At 39.6% G+C, this 26,873-nt stretch overlaps 3 protein-coding genes across 3 annotated transcripts; all 3 read left to right on the forward strand.

Moving 5' to 3' along the window:
* Positions 1 to 206: 206 nt before the first annotated feature.
* LOC105940687 (uncharacterized) lies at positions 207 to 1,569 on the forward strand. Its single transcript, XM_023153784.2, has 5 exons — positions 207 to 287; positions 444 to 776; positions 862 to 972; positions 1,050 to 1,084; positions 1,408 to 1,569. The coding sequence occupies exons 1-5, from the start codon at positions 245 to 247 to the stop codon at positions 1,525 to 1,527; spliced, it is 642 nt and encodes a 213-aa protein (XP_023009552.1). The 5' UTR covers positions 207 to 244; the 3' UTR covers positions 1,528 to 1,569.
* Positions 1,570 to 7,802: 6,233 nt separating this feature from the next.
* Positions 7,803 to 9,733, forward strand: LOC143417121 (uncharacterized). Its single transcript, XM_076882749.1, has 4 exons — positions 7,803 to 7,845; positions 7,992 to 8,384; positions 8,483 to 8,605; positions 8,823 to 9,733. Exons 1-4 carry the CDS (start codon positions 7,803 to 7,805, stop codon positions 8,846 to 8,848), a joined length of 585 nt encoding a protein of 194 aa, XP_076738864.1. The 3' UTR covers positions 8,849 to 9,733.
* Positions 9,734 to 19,806: 10,073 nt separating this feature from the next.
* On the forward strand, positions 19,807 to 22,926 carry LOC101471435 (uncharacterized). Its single transcript, XM_004567112.3, has 5 exons — positions 19,807 to 19,882; positions 20,038 to 20,382; positions 20,494 to 20,604; positions 20,690 to 20,724; positions 21,050 to 22,926. Exons 1-5 carry the CDS (start codon positions 19,840 to 19,842, stop codon positions 21,200 to 21,202), a joined length of 687 nt encoding a protein of 228 aa, XP_004567169.1. The 5' UTR covers positions 19,807 to 19,839; the 3' UTR covers positions 21,203 to 22,926.
* Positions 22,927 to 26,873: the final 3,947 nt, after the last annotated feature.

Genomic DNA, 26,873 nt, shown 5'->3' on the forward strand with positions numbered 1-26,873 from the left:
TGAAATATCTTTTGTAGACATGTAAGCTTCAGCAAAAAAAACTATCTAAATTATATAAAATCTGTCATACAATAATGATAATGATATTCTGCTTTTTGTTTTCAGTTGCCAGTTTTCACCATTTGCTAAAAAAGCATTTCCACTGAGCAGCCGCCCATATGAAAGAACAGCCCGCCTCTGTACATAGAGACAACTTTTACTGGAGCACAGTTCACTTACAGACACTGTAGTGGTGGTATGCACAATGATGAACTTCACCTTGATGCTACTTTTGCCCTGTATCTTTAGTAAGTACACTTTTCACTTTTTTCTCAGTAAAGTTTCAACCCTTCATTCTGTACGATAATCGAGCCAAAAAGAATCGTGTAGACACTTCATGGATGGTGTAATTCAATGTTTGGTTCCTGTTGAATTTTAAATTTAGGATGCCTTGTTTGTTTTAGGTTGGATCTCGTCCTCAGTCGCACAGTTTTACACTGTGGAGGTTCAGCCTGGTGAAGAAGTCACAGTGAAGTGCTCCAATTTCAGCAGATTTCACTCCCGCATATTTTGGTTTAAAATGACCAGCAGTCCCAACATCAGTTCCATCTCGTCTATGTTAACTTCTGAAAAGGTTTTTTCCTGTAATGGAAAAAAATTTTGCACGTCATCCAACACGTCTGTGGTATTTCTCAAGATCAAACAAGTAAATTCATCTGACTCTGGGCTGTATTTCTGTGGAGAGAAACTCAATGACAAGCCAGTAATTGTAACCGGAACATATTTAAAGGTTCAAGGTAAATAACACTGTTTCCGTCTTTTTATATATGTGTTTAGTTAAAATAGGTAGTATAGTATAATTTTCTATTTTCTATTTTTTAGAATTATCTGATGGATTAACAAATCCGTTAAGTATCATCCTGAGCGGGCTAACTGTTTTCCTTCTGCTGGTCATCATTGTTCTGGTTATCAAAATCAGGAAATTTCCTACAGGTATCCATATGATTTAATTTAAATAGCAGATACAAAGGTACTGACCTCAGAACTTAAGGATGTATTGTTTCTTTCAGCTCAAGATGATGAAAAAAATCCACAACACAGTGAGGTAATTTATTTTCATATCAAATTATAATTTTGGATTAAGATTTGTAAACACATAATAAAGTTATCCAGGCTTAGGATAATATTACCTTTCAAATTAAGTCACATACTGTATATTTATTTTGAAATTACAGTTTTTCTGTCACCAGTTTTTATTCCCATTTGCTCAAAAACTGGTGAAAATTCATTTCAAATTGCGAGCGGTGGACATTTATCTAACTCAAACCCTGCCTCTAACCTTAGATGGCTTTGTCCTGTCCTGGTAAATGTTAACACGTTAACATATAATGCTTTGTTATTAGTGACTTTAATCATTTTCCTTAACAGAATGTGACCTCTGATGCCATGAATTATGCAGCTCTGAGTTTCCATCGAAAAGCAAACTACAGAAGGCCTGTACCACCGAGAGAGCAGGATACGAATGTAGTGTATGCTGCTACACGATAGATTGAGCAAGCAGAGAAACAGTAGTGAAACAGTGAAATATATGTGCTTATTGAGTTTGTGGGGTATCTGCATTTGGTGTGTTTGTTACGTGTTTTGTGTGTGTGTGTGTGTGTGTGTGTGTGTGTGGTGGGGGGATGGGGGGGGTTAAAATACTAGTGTAAAGTGTGCGCTGTTATTTTAGCTATTAATATTATCAAATTGTCTCTTACATCCACAGTTTGTATTACAGTTTTATCTGAGTAGATGTGCATAAATATTAATTGAAAATAAGTTTGCGACAGACTGGCGACCTGTCCAGGGTGTACCCTGCCTCTCGCCCTATGACAGCTGGGATAGGCTCCAGCGTCCCCGCGCGACCCTGAAAAGGATAAGCGGAAGCGAATGGATGGATGGATGGATGGAAGTTTTTTTCTCCTTCCCAAATTTTGGAGCAGCCTGCTTAAAATGTTGGCCATGTTTAGTATGAACATCCACCACTACAACATTACTACATTATAAATTAAAAACAAATTATTAATCCATTCATGCTGGTTTATCCAAACAAGTTCCAAAGTTGAATGACAGAATAAAAACAAAAGAAAAACAAAAGCTCAAGTCTCAAGAATGAAAAACTTTTTCTGGTACTCAGTAATTCCAGAGGCACAGTTCCACAAACCATGATGACCTCCATTGACATTCTCACAGCACTGATTGTTTTAATTACTCTTTATGAAGGTAAATATTTTTGATGTGATGTGAGAGCTTGCAGAATAAAAAGTGAGAATGTGTAGAAATAATTTGAAATTGTATTTTTCACGTGTAAACTTTTGTATACACTTGTTTTATATTTACAGTTACAGGAAAAATATGCTGGGCCTTCTTTACCAGGGTGTTGGTGTTGTGGGTCCAGGTGAGATAAGCAGAGATCTGGGTGCCCAGTAACCTGAAGGTGGAGACAGATTACACCCATTCTCCATTTGAGGGGAGTGGACCTCTCTGTGTCTCCTCCAGTCCATGATAGGTTCTTTCGTTTTAAGGATGTTCAGTGTCAGGTTGTTTTGGACAAATTCTCTACCTCGGCCCTGTACGCTGTCTCATCTCCATTGGACATCAGCCCACCACGGTGGTGTCAACAGCATTCTTAAAGATGATGTTGGTTGGATGGATTTGTGTACAGTCCTCCATGGACCGATTTGCTTTGTAAGCAACCTGGTAGGGGTCGAGAGAGAACGGTAGGCAGTCTCTGATTTGCTGGGACACCTTCCACTCAAAAATGTCATGACTACAAACGTGAGGGCTATAGGTCTATAGTCGCTAAGGCTGTCTATTCCAGACTTTTTTAGCACTTTGTTTAATGAGGGAATTAACACAGCCACAGAAATCCTTTATTCCTCATTAGGAACAGCAGCAAAAACCAGAGTGAACAATCACTCTAGCTAATGGTAATGGTGCTAGCTAACTACCTATCCAACATAAATTTACTGATCATTGTGCTGAGCTTACATTAGCATTTCATTTTCATTTCATTTATTTGTTCATTTTCAGGCACAACAAATACCTATATTGAACATAAAATGCACAAAACAAAAAACAAACATTACTTAGATAGTTGACAGACATTCTGTCCACATTCCAGCAGTGTCTTCTCACTCGGTTTGTCCTATGGTTGGCAGTAAAATGGGACTGTTAATTCATGCCTGAGCCCTCGCTCTGAACCACAGAACAGTAACTCAGCAACATCAGTACATCACACTGTAAACCATGTTTATTATGCTAAAAGGAAACTGTACTAAGTCCATATGAAAACATGCATAATAAATCCCTGAAACCAACAATTAAAGGCTTTGAGAACATAACTAATAGGCATTAACTTGTAATTTTAAAAAATGAAAAGCATGTTGACTACTAAAGCAAACTCTGATTACCACCAGTGGTTTACTGTTTGTTATATTGTTTATTGATTATATTTTGTTATAGTAGACAATAGTATGTGTCCAAGAGTGATCCATTTTCTTCAGTCACAGGATATAAACCAAAAACCAGAGGAGTGCTTCTGATAGGTCCAACTCCAGTGTCGGAGCCTGAGGACTTGAAATACACTGTTAAAGAATATGGTAACACATTTAACCCCTAAAAACCGAGGGGATGAGCTGAGATCCCATTTGCATAACTATTTTTAAATCTCGGTAAAATGGCAACCAAGTAAGCTAGAGCACAAATGTTTTGCATATAAAAGCAGAGAAGTTTTATTTGCATATCATGCATTTAACTTGTCCAAGGCAGCAGTTTCCTTCCACTAATGGGTTTGCAGTGTCTCTTTTCCCACTGTATTATATCCACACAGAGAGTGTGTTGCAGTCAAGGCATCTTCATTCTCTTCTCCAACTTCTCTGCTCCCAAACACTGGAACAAAGTCAGGATTAGCTTAAAATAGGTTAGGGATCCAAGTGATTAGATTCTGTGATTATTATTATTTAAATCTGCTTTTCCTTTGATCCTGCTAAATTGCTTTAATAAAATCTTCTGCATTAAAGAAGTCTAAATTGTGGACGTTCCCTTTTTAACCCTTCGTGAAACAGCAAAAGGTAAAAGTCCTCAGTATTAATCCACATTAGTATAAATAGCTTTACTTTTATACATCAGCCTTCTAAAAGTAACAGACCCTCTGGGATTAGTTTTGTATAGCTGGAAATATGGAGGTGAATAAATAAAGGAGCTTAATAAAGGTTGGACCATATAAAATAATTTTTTTATTCATAGTTAATTGTTTGTTTTCTTGTTTGTTCCACGTTAACTTTGTCCGTTTGTCTGCATCCACATTTTTCAAGATACCAATACCAGCTTGAGCTGATTTATTTTGTTCAAAATCAGGTAACGGTAAAAGTCCACAATGTGAAAATCAGTGAAAAGTTCATATTACCCACAATTTTTTCTGGATATTCTTCAAAGTTCTCACCCAAATACTAGGCCTTAGGGGACATGAGTACCTAGGTTGGCTTATGCACTTGACCTTGAGTTTCACTGTTAGCATAGCAGGTCAAAGTTAACCTTGGGAAAAAAATGTCATGAAACTTTATCAAGTAATCCGGTCTTTAAGTCTGACGTCATTAGCCATATCTGGACCCAAACTCCGCAGCAGATCCCTAAGTCACACAATCACTGCGGCATCACTGAGAGTTAAAAACTGTCTAAATTCTTGCATCTGTAATAAAATGATCAGTGTGGCTGCTCTACCAGGTGTAACAGTTAAGTTTAACATCCAGGCATCCATGAAAATGGAATTCATGAAATTTAATAGAGTTAGAAGTTAGCAGGAAGTTATCTTGCTAGTTTCCATCTAAATATAATATAGCATGTTCTGACTGAGGGATTTCTGAAAAAATTAAGAGGTACAACTCTGTTATCACTTCCGACATAAATGAAGACAGGAAAGTAAACAGCAGTGACGTTTGTAGGGTTACTGACGTTTGGCTAGCTGGCATGTGCTACGTGATCACTAGCAAAACAGCTATGTTAGCATAATATAAACAGTGAAGCTGCAGGATGAATGCTAACCTTCTTCCACTCCAAAAGTTAATGTGAGGGTTCCCGAAGGTTAGGGACAATAATCCATCCACAATACGAGGTTAGTCATTAATATACTGCTGGGGTGTAGTTACATCGTACGGTTTTACAAAAATGAGATTTAAAATGAATAGCGGTAGTAAAAACTGAGAGAGGCCAACAGTGATCACTGACTGTTTTTAGGGGATTGTTGAGATTAAATAGAACAAGATACAAAGCATTAAAACATGTAAAAAACACAAAAGCCTTATTAAACACAGAGTAGTTTGGGCCCAGAAGCAGGATTCATCACGTCATCACTTAAAGAGCGGATATATCATGAAAGGCATGGAAAGTGCTGTACTACGCACTTTCAATCACCATCATGGTGATTTAAAATTCACCAACAGAGCATGTTTAAGTTCAGGTATTTCTGTAAATTATTCAATTTTCAAGGTGCACAAGAAGAATATGAGTCTATTTTTATAACAAAACTATCTGTGAGTGTGCATATTGTAATTAGTGTGTGTGTGTGTATCAAGATGCTGTGTACTGAGATCCATATCATGCATCACATGCATGTTTGTAGATTTGTAAATGTATAAATACATCTGTAAACCTGTAAAAGATTTGTGAACATCTGCTACAATCTACAATATGTATCCAGAATGTGTATGTTATCAGAGGCGTGAAAGTGTAAATATATCAGAAAACTTGCAATAATGGATAGAAAGTCTTATAATTATCAGTTACATGTCATCCAGCGAATGACTGGCAGTGACGCCACCTTAAAAATTGAAAGTTATCTCATTACTGTTCTGCTATCTATCTATCTATCTATCTATCTATCTATATGAGGAATAATGAACAAGAGTGTCACGGCTGCACAGCAGTCGTGTGGTGAATTGAGTGAAGGATCCAAGATGCAGGCACTGACTGGGGTGCGAGTGAATATTTATTTGCAGAGGTGATAAGGTGACAAAAACAGGAGGAGCAGAGCGGGGAGTAAACCAACCTAAACTGGGGAAAACTAAAGAACTCAACTAAAACCAAACACGCACAGGGGGAGGAACAAAATACACAATGAAAGATGGCGGAGAGACGCAGACTAAACACCAGGTTACACAGAATGATGCAGACAGACACGGAGTTAAACAGACGACGCAACAGAGAGCACAGGAAAACACAGGGCTTAAATACACGGGGAGTAATCAGGGAATGGGCCACAGGAGGGAGACACAGCTGGGAGCAATAAGGCTAACGAGACAGGGGAGAGGTAAAACTGAACACACTGACATGAGACATGAACTTTCAGAATAAAACAGGAAACTAACAGACACAGAGAATCAGACAGGACACTGAACATGACAGGCAGACTCATGAGCAGACACAATAACACCATGGACAGACAGAGGGAACACAGAGAAGTGGGAGCAGGCAGGCAAAGAACAGAAACCTAACAAATGGCAAAATCACAACAGAATACACACTCGGAATGAACAAAAGCATAAGGAAACACAAAACACTGAGTCCTCAGACTCAGGACCATGACAAAGAGTCTCTTTTAAAAAAAAATTAAATTATGGAATCTACACCAAAAAGGGATGTTTTAGTAAAGTAAGTAAAGTTTTAGGACATACACATACAGGTGATTTTACTTAGGATGGATGAATGGTGTATACACGGCCCCTTTTTGCCCTTTTCATTTTTTTTTTTATTGTAACCTGTAACATTGAATATATATACGAAAGAAAATGGGGGCAGCTTTGTGGGCAAACAACATTTTTTGCGCACCCTCCTTCTGTCATTTTCCATCGCCGTGACAACACTGTGTGTCACCCAACTTGAAACCCACAGAAAGGCAAGCATTTAGCTCTGCAATAAAACCCCATGCAACAAATGCTGCAGTGCTTTCCGTGCAGCATTTGCTTCAAAAACAGCAGTTTTGAGCACTTCTACAATGGCCTTCATTTTTAGGAGGTTTCACCTCTAGCTATATTCAGAAGCAGACCCCACATCTTTTGCTAATTATTAGCAATTAAAAAAAGGTTTAAAATGCATTTTTATGAACAGGAGAACAGCAAAGTTACATTTGTTTATTTTGCCTTCACACTGCGCCCCTATTAGAGGGGTCCACCCCATAGTCTGAGAACCACTGCAGCATGCAACGTGTCACAAAGCTTATATCATTTCAGAATGCTCTCGTCAACATATCTTTTTGCTGTCAAATGGTTAGTAAGGTGACTATATCTCAACCTATCACATCTTTTGGGGATGTGATGGAACTGAAGATTTGCTAAATGAAGGTCCTGTCTTCAGTTCTACAGAAATGATAGTCTCTGAGGAATGTTTTCAGCCGCTTGCTGTGTCTAAACTAAAGCATCTGGTCCAGCTCGATACCATCAAGCTATACCTAATCAAACGGCCTTGAAAAAACGGAATTGAATCTCAAACGATTTCCTCCTTTACCAAACTAATGTACAGTTTTTATCTTTTTTATTTCTTTGTTTTTTGCTTCGGGGAAAAAACAACAACAAAAAAAGGAAAATTGAGAAGTGGTGAAAACACTGGTTACTCATAATACCAGACAGGAAAGGTGCACCTCACGACCCCTGGCTCATTTTGGTACTTGTGGCGCATAACGTGGGAGTGATTTTAGAGCTGCTGTGTGTCTGAGCAGCGGGGTAAAAATAGGAACCTTCTTCTATACTGAACCTTCCTTAGTGAAGCTCTGTGATTTCATATCAACAGTGATGAGCTTTACTATAAGAACTGCTTTGCTGGTCTGCAGCCTCGGTAAGTAACAGACCTCATTTTATCTCAAAATGTCTGTGATAAAGGTGTGTTTAACCTGAATTTAAAACTACCAAAACCTTTGAGGGTATTAGTTTCTGTTTTGGTTTTACTGGATCAAAAATATATTTCTTTGCCGTTTGTTTCAGGCTGGATCTCCCGCTCAGAGTCCTCGATTGTGGAAGTCCAGCCTGGAGAAAATGCCACACTGCTTTGCTCCAAACTTTCAAGTTTTCCTACTCACACAGTCTGGTTCAGACTAGTGAACAGAACCCAGCCTTGTTGCATTAGCATTTACAATTCTATTGAGCCACCATCATTCTGCGACGGAGTTGATCAGGAAAAATTTGAAGTGACATCCAACTTTTCGACGATCTTCCTCAAAATCAAACATGTGGATTTGTCTGACACTGGGTTTTATTTTTGTGGATATTACACAAACGGACTCCCAGTGATTGTTAATTCAATGGATCTGCAGGTTCAAGGTAAGAATGGTGAGATAAGAAATAACAAAGAGAATGAGATATGCAGCTTTCACCACAGTCAGATTGAAATGTGGTAATGTAAAGAGTTTGGATCACATGTGAAGAATTTTGTCAATCTTTGCAACAAAACATATCATTCATGACATCAAGTGTAGGCACGTTTCTTCTAGAGGAAGCTGGTGAAACAACAAACCTGACAACCCTGATCCTGAGTGCTGTGACTGTCGTTCTCACTAAGGTCATCATTTGCCTTGTTGTCAAAATGAGGCTTCAGACAGGTACTGCTGGAGGACTTGTTGATATTTATTCCATTTTCTTTCTTCTTTAAAAATTTCTGTATCAACAGCACATCAAAAGCCAGCATAAGTTAAATTAAAAAAACAAATAACTAATTTGTCTGCGCCAAAAATAACTGATCAACCAGATAATCCATTTGTAATATTCAATATTGAATGTAATATTCAGTGGAAGATATAATCTGTCTCTTCCTTACAGAATCCGAATCGAGTCCCGAGTATTGATTGTCATCGAGCAAAACAGAAGAGGAAACTCAATCATTTCAGTTTGATTAAGATCAAGACCATTTTGAAACTCCAGATGTTTTTTGCCCCACAATTCCCAACTTTAACTGTGTTCACAGATGTTAGATGTTACATAAACATTTCATCTATAGTGTGCGATCTCTGGAATTCCTTGGATTCACCGCTCCATCAAACCTCCGTCCTCATAGAATACATTACGGAAGTTGCAGCTCTCTGAACTGCTTTCACTTCCAGACTTTAAAAGATGTAAAAATGACCTTGTGAAATAATTACTGTGAACTTCTTCCTGTTTATGATATGACTGTGTAAACATTAGACAATCTTAGCTATTTCATTGTTTCGTTTTTTAATATGTTTGTCTGAAACAGGTCTATTCTAAATGAGACAAAAAGTCTCAATTGAACTACCTGTATAAATAAAGGTTAAATAAATAATGACTTCTGAAAGTGTTTCTGAGCCACTACAGTGATTTCCATGACAGAATCATGCCCCGAGGGTCTCAGGATGATGGATAACCAATACTGATTTTTGGACTTGTCCCTTCTGCACAGAGAATTTTCCATATTCCCTTAATATTATGTACTGTAGATAATGAGATACTCAAAAATGATTCTTAAAGTATTCAATAATTTATAGAAACAGTTATAGTTTTGTAGGGGTAGGTAGAGAGTGACCGGTGAGACTCTGTCAATCTTCTGCCTCTCTAAGATGCTCGTTTTGTATCCAGTCATGTCACTGATCTGTTGCCAATTAACATAATTAGCTGTGAAATATTTCTCCATGTTTATTTTGGTGCTACTTATTTTTCCAACCTTTTTTACCTTCTCTCAACTTTTTTGACACATGCTGCTGTAATCAACTTAAAAAGAGCTAAAAGTTTTCATGAAACAATAAAATGTCTCAGTTTAAAAATTTAGATTTTTTTCTGTGTTTTGCTGCTAATAAAATATGGGCTTATGAAATTGCAAATCATTGTAAGCAGTTTTATTTTTTTATTTTATATAGAATCACAACTTTTATGGAACTGAGATTTTGTATTTTATACACTTTCCAAAACACACTGAAAACTAGAGACAAGTAACTCTGTTACAGTTAATTGCTTGTAGGTGTTAATATTTTCATCTACAGCTACAGTTAACTACAGCTGTTGAAATGAGACGTACATTACCAAACATTTTCTTGGTTGAAATGAAAAATATTATTGGTGAGCTATTTTTCATGTCTTTCTTTATAAATATGTGGACAGTAGCATCAACAGTACATTGATGAGTATCAGTCGGCAATACTGACAACATCATGATCCACTTGCCGGGTGTCAGTTTGCATCTTTATAAAAGTCGTGATGTTATTTTGCTGGTTTTCCCATCCACAGAATTTCCCTTCCACGCAAGGGAAAGACTCGCTGACAGTTTCATGCATCATAAAGATCAATCTATTGCATATGTTTTAACATAATATTCTTTCAATGTAGTGCTTTCAGGCTTGTTTAATCACGTCAACTCAGTTATTTAGTGCATGTACTTTATTTACAAAACCTAGACTCCAATGACATGAAAGCACTGAGCATGCCCAATTTCATAATAAGAAGCAGAAGATCTGTAGCAGGTGGAGAAGTAGAGATGATTTTTATACCAGCAGCAGCTTTTGATCTCACCTGTCTCTATTTAATTTTGTCTGCTTTTGTGTTTCAGTGCGGGACATGCAAATCATATGAGTAAGCAGTGAGTCAGAAGTCAGAATTAGAGGGGAGTTTGCAGTAGGGCTGAAATGAGTGTTTGACAGGAAGAGGCAACATGGTGTGGTCGAACACAACTGAGGTGAGGAGAATGAGGACTGTAAGAGCAAAAGTCAAACCTGAAAAGGAAGCAGTAAACACCAGCTGAGAATATTCATGTTATTCACTGCACATTCAAAACCGAATATTTTAACTGCTATCATAAAATCTGTAAATGTTACTGCTAATAAAAGTAAATTTATAGAATTATATATCATCTATCAACATATATGTACTTCATTCGTGTTCTACCTGATTCTGTTTTAGATCATTTTTTCTAAGGTCGCTTGTAGACAAATTATTTGATTTTTGTGGCCAATATTTAACATCCACCATTATACCAGAATCTATGAGAGAGACTATATATGTATATACAGTGGGGCAAAAAAGTATTTAGTCAGCCACCGATTGTGCAAGTTCCCCCACCTAAAATGATGACAGAGGTCAGTAATTTGCACCAGAGGTACACTTCAACTGTGAGAGACAGAATGTGAAAAAAAAAATCCATGAATCCACATGGTAGGATTTGTAAAGAATTTATTCGTAAATCAGGGTGGAAAATAAGTATTTGGTCAATAACAAAAATACAACTCAATACTTTGTAACATAACCTTTGTTGGCAATAACAGAGGTCAAACGTTTACTATAGGTCTTCACCAGGTTTGCACACACAGTAGCTGGTATTTTGGCCCATTCCTCCATGCAGATCTTCTCGAGAGCAGTGATGTTTTGGGGCTGTCGCCGAGCAACACGGACTTTCAACTCCCGCCACAGATTTTCTATGGGGTTGAGGTCTGGAGACTGGCTAGGCCACTCCAGGGCTTTCAAATGCTTCTTACGGAGCCACTCCTTTGTTGCCCGGGCGGTGTGTTTTGGATCATTGTCATGTTGGAAGACCCAGCCTCGTTTCATCTTCAAAGTTCTCACTGATGGAAGGAGGTTTTGGCTCAAAATCTCATGATACATGGCCCCATTCATTCTGTCCTTAACACGGATCAGTCGTCCTGTCCCCTTGGCAGAAAAACAGCCCCATAGCATGATGTTTCCACCCCCATGCTTCACAGTAGGTATGGTGTTCTTGGGATGCAACTCAGTATTCTTCTTGCTCCAAACACGACGAGTTGAGTTTATACCAAAAAGTTCTACTTTGGTTTCATCTGACCACATGACATTCTCCCAATCCTCTGCTGTATCATCCATGTGCTCTCTGGCAAACTTCAGACGGGCCTGGACATGCACTGGCTTCAGCAGCGGAACACGTCTGGCACTGCGGGATTTGATTCCCTGCCGTTGTAGTGTGTTACTGATGGTGACCTTTGTTACTTTGGTCCCAGCTCTCTGCAGGTCATTCACCAGGTCCCCCCGTGTGGTTCTGGGATCTTTGCTCACCGTTCTCATGATCATTTTGACCCCACGGGATGAGATCTTGCGTGGAGCCCCAGATCGAGGGAGATTATCAGTGGCCTTGTATGTCTTCCATTTTCTGATGATTGCTCCCACAGTTGATTTTTTCACACCAAGCTGCTTGCCTATTGTAGATTCACTCTTCCCAGTCTGGTGCAGGTCTACAATACTTTTCCTGGTGTCCTTCGAAAGCTCTTTGGTCTTGGCCATGGCGGAGTTTGGAGTCTGACTGTTTGAGGCTGTGGACAGGTGTCTTTTATACAGATGATGAGTTCAAACAGGTGCCATTCATACAGGTAACGAGTGGGGGACAGAAAAGCTTCTTACAGAAGACGTTACAGGTCTGTGAGAGCCAGAGATTTTCCTTGTTTGAGGTGACCAAATACTTATTTTCCACCCTGATTTACGAATAAATTCTTTACAAATCCTACCATGTGGATTCATGGATTTTTTTTTTCACATTCTGTCTCTCACAGTTGAAGTGTACCTCTGGTGCAAATTACTGACCTCTGTCATCATTGTAGGTGGGGGAACTTGCACAATCGGTGGCTGACTAAATACTTTTTTGCCCCACTGTATGATATGTATATAAGCCCCACTTTAATCTTAGAAATCTGACTTAATCTGGCTTGATAATGGATATATAGAAAATGAATAGTTGATTAAAAAACGTACATGGTGAGTGTGCTCTGAGCGCCAGACGACGTGACAATGGAGCTCTTTATAGTCAACAAGGAGCTTCACTGTTAAAAGCTGCTAAGTTGTTCAGAGAGTGAGGACTGATTCAGTCAGTTGGAAGAAATCAAGAGCGTTTGTGTTTCTGCTTGCTGACAAAACCTAAATTAGGACACATCTTCACTGTAAGTCAACCTCACTCTGTTATTCATACAAACTCACATCACTACCCTCTGCTTCTCAGGGTGACACCTACACACCCTCGAATCAATGTGGTTACTCGTCCACGTGCTGCACACCAAAGCCACACTAGGTGAAGGGTCCACACTAGCATGCACTTGATCCTACTAAGCCTTGCTAACATAATATAATCAAGCATGGTGAAAAAATACGTTTAATTTGTTTTTTAGTGTGGGGCCAATAGTCAGCTTCATGCAGTGTTAGCAGTTACAAAATCAACAGAGAACTTCAGCGAGTGCGTCACATCAGATTATTATTTCTGGCATAAAGTAGGGCTGAACCTCTGCAAAGACTTGTGTAACAACTAGTGTATATTTTTATTTTAAAAAATGTTTGACATCTAATGGTGACGACAACAAATGCTGGGTAAAATTATGCAGACCGACAGCTTTTTCATGTATGTAAACTTCTAAAAAAGATATTATCTAGATTATCTGAAATGCTGTCAAAACATTAGTATATTATTTTGTTCCTAAAGCTGTAGGTTTGTACCATTCTCCTAAAACTGGTGGCACTGTGAGTATGAGGAACTGTACATATAACAAAGCAGCCCGCCTCTTTACAAAGAGATCACTTTTACTGGAGCGCAGTTCAGTTAGCAACATTGCAGTGGTCATACACACGATGCTGGAAGTTAAGTGGATTGCAGTTTTACTCTACACCTTAAGTAAGTAGACCCATCACTTTTTTCTCATGAAAGAATTACTTGTTGTTGAGTATTTCAAGAGAACTGACAACAATTCATAGGCATTGTTTGGTTCCTGTGGAATTTGAAGTTTATGAAAACGTGTTGTTTGGTTCAGGTTGGATCTCTTCCATAGTCACAGAGTTTCATGCTGTGGAGTTTCAGGCTGGTGAAGAAGTCACACTGCTCCAACTCCTGGTCACATATTCTGGTTCAAAATGATCAACAGACCTGACACGAGCTGCATCTTGTTTATATGCAGTGCTGATATCAATGCTTCTCTCCTTGTTGGTTTTCAAATTGGCAAATATAACATGATGTCCACTGTGCTGTTTGTTAAGCTCAAACAGCTGGACTCATTTGACTTATTGTATTTCTTTGGTGAATTTAACACTAATGCAACATATTTAACGGTTTAAGGTAGAGCTTTTTTTAAGACATCCCAATAAAATACACATTCATATTTTACTCATTTTGATGATAATTACTTGCCTCAAACCACAGCAGACCAAACGTTATGAGAATATTCTTATTTAAGTTACAAGTAAAATTGTAGTGCTACATGTATGTCAATTGTCTCTGTCTTGAAAGAAACACACTGAATCATAACTGTAGTTCTGGAATGCAGATGCAACTCAATAAAAGTTTATTTACAGCACAGCAATAAACCACAAATCATTTTCTCTGTAAGACTTTCTTTCATCAATCTCTGTCTTTCTGTCTCAGACAAAACTCTAAGATTTCTGTGCAGAAGAGAAAAAAAGGGTGAATAATTCACAGGGCAAATACTGAGCAACCATTCAAGCAACAAGAACCAGCTTCACGAAAGCAGTTAGTTAATCTTAAGTTATTGCTGGAAATAAGATTTTCAATAGGTGAACTTGTTACCTCAAAGTGTGTGGATGTAGAGGGTGGAAACCCAGGAAAGGTCCCAAACACAAAGGTGAGGTTAACACGCAGGTGAGGTTAACTCGCACCACACTTACAGTATTCATACACACCAATGAGACAGAAGTAGCACAGGAAGAACAATTTAGAGCAGTTTCCTGTGGTGAGTTAGACTCACTTTTTTCCTCCTGCTCACCATCAGTCAAAAACTCCTGTTCACTCTGCAAAAGGGTTAATGACTAGCCCGTGCTGGGCTGTCAGAAGACTGGTCGTATTCATCCTGCTTCCATAAACACTATTCTGCCCTCTGAGACTCTAATTACAGATCATTATGTTTCTGAAACTGATCATTTCTGATCTCCTGTGGTTATTTCAGAACCTGTCTCTCAGCCTCTCAGCGGTTTCAATGGTAAACACGTTTGAAGAGCTAACTCGTCAGGCCAGGACTCCCAGTCTATTTACACCTACAGGCCAGTGGACACTCTTTCAATGGTGAGGATGTGTACACCCTGGACAGGGAGGAACGCTGGTTTGAGCGCGGAGTCAAGGAGGCCATTTACATGAAAAGGGAAAAACTATCTCTGAATCGAGGAGGAGGCCTAAGGGTACATTATTCCCCATCTTAAAATGCAGCCATTTCCCAACTCTCTGTGGATGGTGCTCACGGCCATTGATCAGTGGCCATGGCAATTTGCATATTAATGATCAAGGAACTGACCTCACAGCCCACTGTTCATTCAGTGGTGCTAGTTTCAGTCATTGTGCAAATGTTGTGTTTATAAGTCTGGGGAAACCTGCAGTCAGCTCAGACAGAAGAAGTCACTTGGATCAGTGATGAAACGTTTCTCCCACTGAAAACAACATGTCCAGATGAACAGAATCAACTTTTATGGATTTACTTACCTGGATGACTGAGCATGCATCAAGACATGTCGCTCAGCCTGTTCCTGCTGGCCGTGTGACTTGGACCCTGCCTTCCACTGCACCCATTGTGGGTGCACCTGGGTGAGTGTGGCTAGGGTCCAGCCAGTCCCTGCTCCTGTTCCTGTTTGCATTCCTGCTTGCAGAGCAGCTTGGGCCACCTTGTACCCATTCCAGTTCTTCAGGTGATGGTGGCCAGGGCCCAGCCGGTCCCTGTCCTGGTTCCTAGAGCAGCTAGGGCCCAGTGTGTCCCCGCATCCATACCAGTTCCTCAGGTGGGGGCAGCTGGTGTCCATTGTTGCCTGCTCCTACGGTGAGGCCAGTCCACCTCTGGGCCTGTACCAAATCCTTGCGTGAGGGTGGCCGGTGTCCAGCAGGCTCCTGTACCCACACCGGTTCCCAGGGCAAAGGCAGCTGACACTCAGTCCACTCCTGCACTCGTATCTGTTCCTTCGGTGGGGGTGGCTGGTGTCCAGCTAGCTCCTGCGCCTGCCCCTGCTCCTAGGGTGAGAGTGGCCAGGACCTGAACCTTTCCCTGCATCCATACCTGTTTTTCGGGTGGTAATGGATGGGGTTTGGCCAGTTCCTCCACCCATTCCGGTTCCCAGGAATAGATGGCTAAGCCCTCAACGCGAGCTCCAGCCGCAGCACCCAGAGCCTGCAGCAAGCTCTGCACAGCCCCGACCACAGGTTTCTGCACCAAACTTTTGGTTCAGACTCTGGGGCCAGAAGGAAGAAACGCATATGGACACAAGACAGACCGGGGAGACAAAGGGAGGAGACACAAAGAGGGAGACACAGAAACAGTTAAGGGAGACGAGACACTGTGGGAGAGGGAGACATGAATGCACATGACGGAAAGGGAAAGATGGAATGAAACACAAGGAGGGAAATGTGAACAGAAAAAGGAAAAGAAATGCAACGACCTGTCCAAGACACAGAAGTGCGAGGAGCGATACAGACACATAAACACAGACTACAAGAGAGGGAGACACAAAGGCACAAAATGGACCCAACAAACAAGAGAACGTAAACCAGAAATTACATTACAACACAAATAAATCACAAAAACGCGCTCTCAAAATGGTGGGTCAAATGACCCAGAACCATGACACGTAGTTCTGAATAGCCGTTAGCTGACATGTTTTGTTTGTCATGGTTAAAAAAAATAGTTCCAAAATAAAAATGAACTGACTTTGCAGATGTTACCACAACTTTGGTTTGAGCTATGTCTTCAGTGTTGGAAGAATCAGAAGACAAAGTTGCATTATGAATGTGACCCACAAACTCTTGCTGACTGGCAGACTGGGAGGAGATAATTGTAAGTCTGATGTGCTAAATTCAGCATGCCAGCATGCCAAATGAAACTGAAACTGGTTGTTGTGACTGTTGTTCTCATCCCCGTTATCACAGCTATGGCTGTAAAACTCTGGAGATTTCAGATAGGTACTTGATGAAGACTACGGTTAGATCTATTTACGTTGTACCAAAATGATAAACTAATCCAATAGCACAGTTATTTTTGGTAAATGGTATGTCATCCAGATATGGGCCAGGTCTGGCAATGATGGCACTGTTTATGTGATGGCATGCCACATCTGGCCTGATTGTGGTGTATGTGGCCCAGGCTCATAGAAAACAGGTCTGGCCCAGATCCGGCATCAAGCTGGCACTTCTGACTGACTGGTGTCATGGAGGGTGTCTGTCAAAAAGATGTGGGCCAGGTTTGGCAATGATGGCACTATTTATGTTCCTATTTTCCTATTTTAGTTAGAAGACCCAAATGCCATGTTGCAACACTATACTGCTATGGTAGCCAACGTTTCAAATGCAAGGGTTTATGCATGAGTGTACACTTTATCCAAAACCTTGTGAGGGTTTACTCATGTTTACTACTGGGAGGCTGTAGCTCAGGAGGAGGTCACCTACTAATCGGAAGGTTAGTGGTTCGATCTCTAGCTCCTCCAGTCTGCATGTCAAGAGTGTGAATGCAGTTAGGAAGCACTCAGTTTAGAGAAAGTGTGTGATTGGGTGAATGTGGCATGTTGTATAGAGCACTATGAGTAATCCATGAGAGTAGAAAAGCGCTATATAAGCATCAGTCCATTCACTATCTGAATAAAGTTTCGTCATGCTACTTTTGCGCTATTATGTTCCGGCACATGTTGTTATTAGTTGGCTTGATTAAGGTACACATTAGGCTGACATCTGGGGCCAGAGCTGAAACTGTTCTGGGCCAGCACAGGTCCAGCAGTGTGTCTGCAACTGGCCCGTGGCTGCACACAACTTACACATGGCCCACATACCGCAAAAAATGACGGCCCTTTTGTGGCCCAGATCTACTTTGCCAGAGGTAATCCACACATGGGCCAGTTTGTGAGTCTGAAGGTTTGGGACCTGATTGACGTGAGGCGCTGACGTGAGGACACCTGTGGCCCTGGTTTTCCTGAAACAAGAGGATCTAGCGATGGCTTCCAAGGGCAGCCAACGATTCGTTGCTATGGACCAGGGTTGTAGTGGTGCACAAAAGTTACAGTTTTGTATATAAGCTAATTTATATAACATTTATGTAACATTCTGTCATTTATGTTAAACAATGAGAATATTCCAATGTGTCTTATTCCTAATGAAACAATAGTGGTACCAATACTTCCAACTTATAAAGGCAGCTTATGTAGGGGAGGCTGGTCTGTCATGACTGATGAGATCATCAGTTTGCCAAATCTGAAGACATTTCAATGACAACTGAATCTCTGTGACTTTTACTTTCCAGAGTTAAGACAACAAAACACGCCTTTCAGTTTCATTGTGAAAATGCCTGTTTGGAGACCTGTGATGCAAATCTGTGTTTAAAGCACTCTGGGTCAGCTTCTGCTGTTATCTGTAGTAGACTTGACAGTCAGCACAAAAATGTTAATATTATGTTATTTTATTATGTTGAGACATTTTTCATACTGCATGTTTGAAGTGTATTTGTTTAATTTCCAATAAAAATATTTATTTAACACAATGCAGTGGACTGAATGCATCATCTGAATGTCTGAACATAGTTTATAGGTAATCTGTCTACTAAAGAAACTGCTATGATGTATCAAAACACAAACATTAACTAATGCTGAAGAACCGACATGTGTTGTGACTGAAACATCACTTCCATCATTAAATGAGCTACTTGGTTGGATCTCTGCGTCTCTGAAAGGACTTTAAAAGAGAAGCAGCAAAAAAAAAAAAAGCATCAAGAGGAGGAAATAAATCCCTCAGACAGACCCAGACGCCAAATGTTTTACATTGGTCACATCATTCTGAGTGAGCTCTAATCACCGCTATGCAAAAATTAACAATGATAAGCAGTTTCATAATTTTGAGATCAGTGACTGTGGTACCAACAATCATTCCAAGTTAAAGCTGATTAAATACATTTTTGCCCAAATTTTGTGAGACTGGACAAAAAGGACCTGTTGATTCGAAAAAGTAAACAATGAGTGCACCAGCTGATGTGACAATTGTGCTCAACAAGGAGCTTCACTAAGTTGCTAATTTATTCAGGGCTGATTCAGTCGGTTCACTCGAAGAGCATTTGTGTTGCTGCATGCTAAACAAATCTAGATCAGGACACGTCTTCGTGGTAAATCAATCTCACGTTGTTATTCACACAAACTCACATCACTACCCTCTGCTGTAGCAAGGTGACACTTGCACAGCCTCATATCAAAGGGTTTACTCCTCCACAGGCTGTACGTTTCAAACCCACACTAGCTAAAGGCTCCACACTGAGATGCACTTGAACCTACTAAGCCTTGCTAACATAATATAATCATGCATGATGAAAAAAGATACTTGATTATAGTATTAATACTTTATTTAGTTTGGGGCCAATAGTCTGCTTCATGCAATGTTAACAGTTACAGAATCAACAGAGAACCTCAGCGAGTGCTCGATATCAGGAATTTTTGTCACGTATTATTACTGACACGTCTGATGCTGAGTTAAACCTTTTCAAAGAGCTGCGTAACCACTAGCGCAAAGTCTTATTTAAAACATCTAATTGTAAAGACAACAAATATCTAATATATCAAAATGATACAGACTGACTGCTTTTGTAGATGTATTTTAAACTTGAGACTGTAAGACTAAGACTGTATTTTAAAATAAGTCATCTATTAAATATATCCTATTAACCAGCATTATCTGAAATGCTGTCAAACAATAAAATATTGATGTTCTGTTCTTCCTAAAGCTTTAGGTTTGCACCATTTTCCTAAATCTGGTGGCACCGTCAGGCTGAGGAACGGTACATATAAAAGAGCAGCCCGCCTCTTTATGTAGAGATCACTTTTACTGGAGCACAGTTCAGTTAGCAACATTGCAGTGGTCATACACACAATGCTGAAATTTAAGTGGATTGCAGTTTTACTCTACACCTTCAGTAAGTAGACCTATCACTTTTTTTCCTCATACAAGAATTACATTTTGTTGAGTAATCCAAGAGAACTGAATCTTGAGACACTGAATGGCCAGTGTAGTTCATAGGTATTGTTTGGTTTTGGTGGAGTTTGAAGTTTATTTTGTTGTTTGGTTCAGGTTGGATCTCTTCCATAGTCACACAGTTTTATGCTGTGGAGGTTCAGGCTGGTGAAGAAGTCACACTGGAGTGCTCCAACTTTAGCAGACATACTGGTCACATAACCTGGTTCAAAATGACCAACAGACCCAACGTGAGCAGAATCTCATCTATGGTCAGTGCTGAAGGAAATGCTTCTCTCCAAGATGGTTTTCAAGCTGGCAAATTTAACATGACGTCCAACACCTCTGTGCTGTTTCTCAAGATCAAACATCTGGATTCATCTGACTCTGGCTTGTATTTCTGTGGAGAGTACAATGATGAAAAGACGGTAATTTCAAGTGGAACATATTTAAAGGTGCAAGGTAAGAGTGTAATTATGTTTTCTGTCATTTAAATCTTGTTATTTTGCATGACTTTTTACTGTCATAGGCAGTATATTACACAAAGTTTTATTTAAATTGTCCATTTTGTAGATGTGTTTGATGGATTAACAAATGTGATGCCTGTGATCCTGGGCAGTTTAATTGTTCTCCTTCTACTGGTCATCATTGGTCTGGCTGTCCAAATCAGGAAATTTCACTCAGGTATTTATATGATTTCATTTCATTTAAATTACAAATACAAAAGCAGAAGCGAATTACTGACGGATGGATTGTTCCTGTCATTTAGCTCAAGATGATGGACAGAATCCACAACAGAGTGAGGTAATCTATTTAAGATTTATTCTCACCAAGCAAGATATTAAACTTAACTGCCTTGAACCCATTTAGGGTAACAGTTGGAGGCCGTGCCTGACCATACCAGGCTTGAATATGCACATTTTAAGGAATTACAGGATGCTAAAATCCAAATTAAGTCTCACATATTCATTTTGGCATTGCAGTTTTTCTGTCAAAAGCTCTTTCATTTTAATGATGAAAGTTCAGTAGCTGGACCCCAACACCAGAAGGGTTCCCTGTGACCTTCTGGATGTTAAGAGGTTAACAAGTAATGTGCAGGATTAGTGACTTTGAACATTTTCATTTACAGAATGTGGACTCTGATGACATGAACTATGCAGCACTGAATTTCCATCCCAAAGCTAAAATCAGAAGGCCTGTACCACAGAGTGAGCTGGACACAAATGTGGTGTATGCTTCTACGAAACACTTGAAAAACAACAGGAAGATCAGCACAGAGTGAAAGCTGTCACACTGATCTCTCGTGAGGGATTTGACACATACACACATGCATATATTCAGTCCTGTTTTTTGAGTATTAAAATCTGATGAACTGAACGGACGAACATGAATATCTCAAGGATTATAATATATAACATGATTATATTATATTTTATTATATTATAACTGTATAACACAATAATGATAATATTATTTACACTTTTCAAGCTTTAACTATCAAAAAGAAAGAAAGAGCAACCCAATTTTGGGCCATTTTCACAACTTTCTAGTTGTAACTGTAACTGAGAAAATACCTTTTTTTAGCACTATCTGAAAATTCAGTTTCTATTTGCATGTAAATTATTATAATAATATATAATAATATTAATTTGTATAAATTTTTATTCTAAAGTATTATTCTAAGGTAATAAGGTAAAAGGTAAAATGAAATATATATTCTTTTTTAAACTAAAAAGATATTTCTACTAATTAAGCAAATAGCAAACTGAATTTGTTATAACCTAATTTCACACACACACGACTTCTCTGAGAAATCAAGCATAACAAGCAACCACTGTTCCACACACTGTGGCGATCTTCAAACTTCATGTAAGAGATTTACTTCTCTGCAGCTTCTGTAAGTCCTGGAACTGAAATACCTACAAATCACTGATGTTATTCATTATTCTTCTCTTCTTTTGCTAATTTTTTTTCTTTATTATCAAAGAATTTATGTCTCTTTTGTTTCAGCCCAGGCAGTTCAGTTTGGTGAAGAATTCAAACTGCTCTACTGCAAACTTCTTCTCAGATATTCTGCCTTAGATACATAAACAGAAGCAGTCCTATTTGTCTGACCTACGTGCTCAGATTTTATTAGCAACATTTATATCTACATTCAACAAAGTATTCAAAGTATTAATGTGATAATGGCTGTAGTAAGTAATAAATTGGGCACATCATTTTTATCATTTAGGTGGAAATAAGAATCTTAACAAATAATGTAGAGATGTGAATAAACAGGTGACACAGCATAGCAAACACAGACATTTGAAATAAATTAATGCTTATCTTTAAAGAAGACCTTTCATAAATCTCCTTACCATCTGTCACACATATACTGGTACATTTGTGTATGTTCATATTAAAGATGGCCAAAGTTTCAGATAATGAGGTCGTCTTACGTACGAATAACCCCTGTGAGTCATAAGTACAGACGGCTGATTGTTCAGAGATAAATTTAGTCGTTAAACCCTTGCATCAGTTTGATGTCACAGATATAACTAATCTCACCTACACAGGTCTGGTTGGTAAATCTACAGTTTATGACGGGCAGCCAATCAACAGAAAGCTAGCGTAAACGGACAGTGAGGGCATCAGGAGGATTAGTTTAAAAGGAAATCATGAAAAACTGCTTCAGTAGTTGCCAAGAATAACTTTATGATGATGAGCTTAAATGCCCTCTTCTGAGAGCTATTAAGCTCTGTTGTTTAGTTGCATCTCATAAAGGGAAATCGTGTTTGACTCTTATGACTCAGCTCTTGATCTAGACTCTGATGATCATCAGGATGTAACACTTCATCTGCATGGAACAATTAAAACCAGGAGGCATGCAACAGGGGAGAAATAAGAAACTCGTGTTATCCATGCTGCAACCAGACAGCCTGAACACAACCAACTTTTTAAGATAGCGTTGATACGTTGTGTCTGTCCCAAAAAAATAAGATCGCTTCTGTATTGTGATTAAAAGTTAAGCTTGTAATAAATATGATGAACATGATATTGTTGTCTTTATTAATTTTGATGTTGAAGGACATAAGTCAGGACATTAAAGACTGTCAAGTGTTTCTTAAGCTGAGAGTTAGATGGAGGTTTGCAGCAGTTGAGGAGAGAGTGAGATATACATCATGAGCAACAGGAAACAATAACACGGTGTGGTCTGAGCAAAGCTGACTTTGAGATCGTGAGGTCTGTCACATCAAATATCTGTCTGTTGTTGTCTTGTTTGGGGTTTTTTTTTCTAAATAAAAAAAAATTGTTTCTCAGAACCACCTGTCTTCAGTATGCTATGACAGAGCAGGTGTAACGCTGGTGTAATGAGTGTTTTTTGAGTTTGGACAACTTTTCTGATGCTGCAACACAAAATTTATAATAATAATAATAATAATAATAATAAAGTATAACAATCCAGGAAATGATGTATGCAATGTTTATTGTAGATTCATATCATTTGTTGGAACATTTTCAATATAATTATCCGATAAATAATATAGCTGCGGATGCATATCCATGACACACAGTGCTTTCTCACCTCAGATGCTAAAACCCCAACGTGGTGACCCACAGAATGCAAACGCTCAGGCGTTAAGATGGCAACTTTTTTTATTTATCGGATAATTATATTTAAAATGTTCCAACAAGATGAACATCATGGACAAGTCGGGTTTAGTACTGTCACGTGAGGCCTAGCAGTCAGCTAGAAGCCAGAGCTGCCTACACTGACATACCTGTCAATCAAAGTGACCAAGTCCATCATTTTAAGCCTTAAGAATGTCTAAATAAATGAGGTAGTCTTGGGGAAATTACTCCTTTTAGAGCCATATTTAAGAGGACATAAGAACTGCAGATTTTAGCTCTTTACTAGTTGGTTTCATTTTCCAGCCCCAGAAATTGCTCTTTAATTACAACTTATATATTTACTAGTTGTACCGATATCGCCCTCTAGTGGTCACAGCAATTAAAACATATCTAAGATAGTGGTAAAAGATACAAAGTCTGTTTGGGGACCAGAATAGGTTAATTGTTTCTTTTTTTCACTACAGTCATTATTTTTCATCCATTATTTATTTTCCACCATAAATGTAACTGCAGCTCAGGAATAAACCATTAATCTTTCAGATTAAACTCCTATTGAGACTTCTGTGTATAAATGAGCATTTATTGACCTTTGCTTTGCTTTTGTAAGACATTATCTATTTTTTGCATATGACCTCACCTGTCCATTATTGCATTTACTCTGTGGTAACATTCACACCAGTGCGGTATTTCTATCTATATCTTGAATCAGGTCTTCAGCTGCCTGAGTCACAGCCACATACAGCAAGCCGCTGTATCTTTTGGTGGACTTCCTGTTGTTATTTAACCTGTCTGTAAGTGTGAGATGTGGCGTGGCAGTTGCACAGCCTCAGATTATATTCTCCGGTCTGTACCAGGGTGATAGCCACAGCAAAGGTGCTGGTGCACAAGTACACAGTCTGCCTATAAGCTGCTGCTTCAAATAAGAAGCTATCTATATGCGGCTTCAGACTGCACAACCTTGGGAACCTTTACTGGTACACAATCTTTCGATGTATCTGATAAGTGGATTGATCCAGGCATGTTTCCAATTTTGTCACATTTTGTGTGGGTCAAATAAAACAGGTCTAACAGACGTGAGTGAAGTGCCCTGCCCCCACCTTCTTCAAATCAAACAAAACTGATGTCAAACGTGCTGTGTGCTGATTTTGTTTTAAAGACATTAAAAAGATGAACCTTTTGTGTGACTCCCCATTTACATGCAGAAATTGGAATATATCACATATTCAAATTATTCAAACCAATGAAGTGTGTTCTAGTCTTTGTAATAAGATATTGCGATCAGTAGTATTGAATACTGGACTGATGTCCAACAGGACAAGCACAAAGATGAGCATAACAAGGTCATTAGTAACCTTCACTGCTGTTTCTGTGCTAAGATTCACTCTAAAACTCAGAATAAAAATATTCAAATGAACCATTCCTCAATTCTGTCTTGAAAGAGATATTTAAAATTAAAGTAGTAAATAACGATAAGAGGTTTTGAGCATTCTTGTAGGAATGTGTAACAGACATGTTAGTGGCATACAGGGAGTGCAGAATTATTAGGCAAATGAGTATTTTGTCCACATCATCCTCTTCATGCATGCTGTCTTACTCCAAGCTGTATAGGCTCTAAAGCCTACTACCAATTAAGCATATTAGGTGATGTGCATCTCTGTAATGAGAAGGGGTGTGGTCTAATGACGTCAACACCCTATATCAGGTGTGCGTAATTATTAGGCAACGTCCTTTCCTTTGGCAAAATGGGTCAAAAGAAGGACTTGACAGGCTCAGAAAAGTCAAAAATAGTGAGATATCTTGCAGAGGGATGCAGCAGTCTCAAAATTGCAAAGCTTCTGAAGCGTGATCATCGAACAATCAAGCGTTTCATTCAAAATAGTCAACAGGGTCGCAAGAAGCGTGTGGAAAAACCAAGGCACAAAATAACTGCCCATGAACTGAGAAAAGTCAAGCATGCAGCTGCCAAGATGCCACTTGCCACCAGTTTGGCCATATTTCAGAGCTGCAACATCACTGGAGTGCCCAAAAGCACAAGGTGTGCAATACTCAGAGACATGGCCAAGGTAAGAAAGGCTGAAAGACGACCACCACTGAACAAGACACACAAGCTGAGACGTCAAGACTGGGCCAAGAAATATCTCAAGACTGATTTTTCTAAGGTTTTATGGACTGATGAAATGAGAGTGAGTCTTGATGGGCCAGATGGATGGGCCCGTGGCTGGATTGGTAAAGGGCAGAGAGCTCCAGTCCGACTCAGACGCCAGCAAGGTGGAGGTGGAGTACTGGTTTGGGCTGGTATCATCAAAGATGAGCTTGTGGGGCCTTTTCGGATTGAGGATGGAGTCAAGCTCAACTCCCAGTCCTACTTCCAGTTTCCAGCCTCCACCACTCTCAGCACTGGAACCCCCCAGGGGTGTGTTCTGAGCCCCCTGCTGTACTCTTTGTACACATATGACTGTGTGGCCACTACCAGCTCCACCACCATCATCAAGTTTGCTGACGACACCGTCGTGGTGGGCCTGATCTCTGATAACAACGAGACGGCCTACCTGAAGGAGATTAGGAATCTGGAGAACTGGTGCCAGAGGAACAACCTCCTTCTAAACGTCAGTAAGACAAAGGAGCTGATAGTGGACTTCAGCACTAAGCAGGAGAGGAACTACCAGACCCCCGTCATCAACGAGTGCCCAGTGGAGAGAGTGGACAGCTTCAAATACCTCGGAGTTCACATCACGCAGGACCTGTCATGGTCCTGTCACATCAACACCGTGGTGAAAAAGGCCCGACAGCGTCTCTACCACCTCAGACGCTTGAGAGACTTCCAACTGCCCTCCAAGGTGCTCAGGAACTTTTACTCGTGCACCATAGAGAGCATCCTGGCGGGAAACATCTTAACCTGGTTCGGGAACAGCACCATGCAGGACAGACGAGCTCTACAGAGGGTTGTGCGGTCAGCTGAGCGCACCATCCGCTCCGAGCTCCCTGACCTGCACTCAATCTACAGCAGGCGGTGCTGGACCAAGGCCAGGAAGATCGTGAAGGACCTCAGCCATCCCAACAACAGACTGTTCTCTCTGTTGAGGTCAGGAAAGCGATTCCGCTCCCTGAAGACCAACACAGAGAGACTGAGGAGGAGCTTCTTCCCGCAGGCGATACGGTCTCTCAATCACACCACCACACAGTACTGACCCACACATATGGTTCTTACACACACACTGGACTTTCTGGACTTTGGTTTTGCACAACACTGGTCACTATATTCTTCATTTCCAGTTAATACTTGTACAGCTGCTGTTATTGTGTATATATTTATTTATATTTAGATTTCTTCATACATT

This window comes from Maylandia zebra, linkage group LG3 (genome assembly GCF_041146795.1).
Source record: "Maylandia zebra isolate NMK-2024a linkage group LG3, Mzebra_GT3a, whole genome shotgun sequence".
Classification (NCBI taxonomy): Eukaryota; Metazoa; Chordata; class Actinopteri; order Cichliformes; family Cichlidae; genus Maylandia; species Maylandia zebra.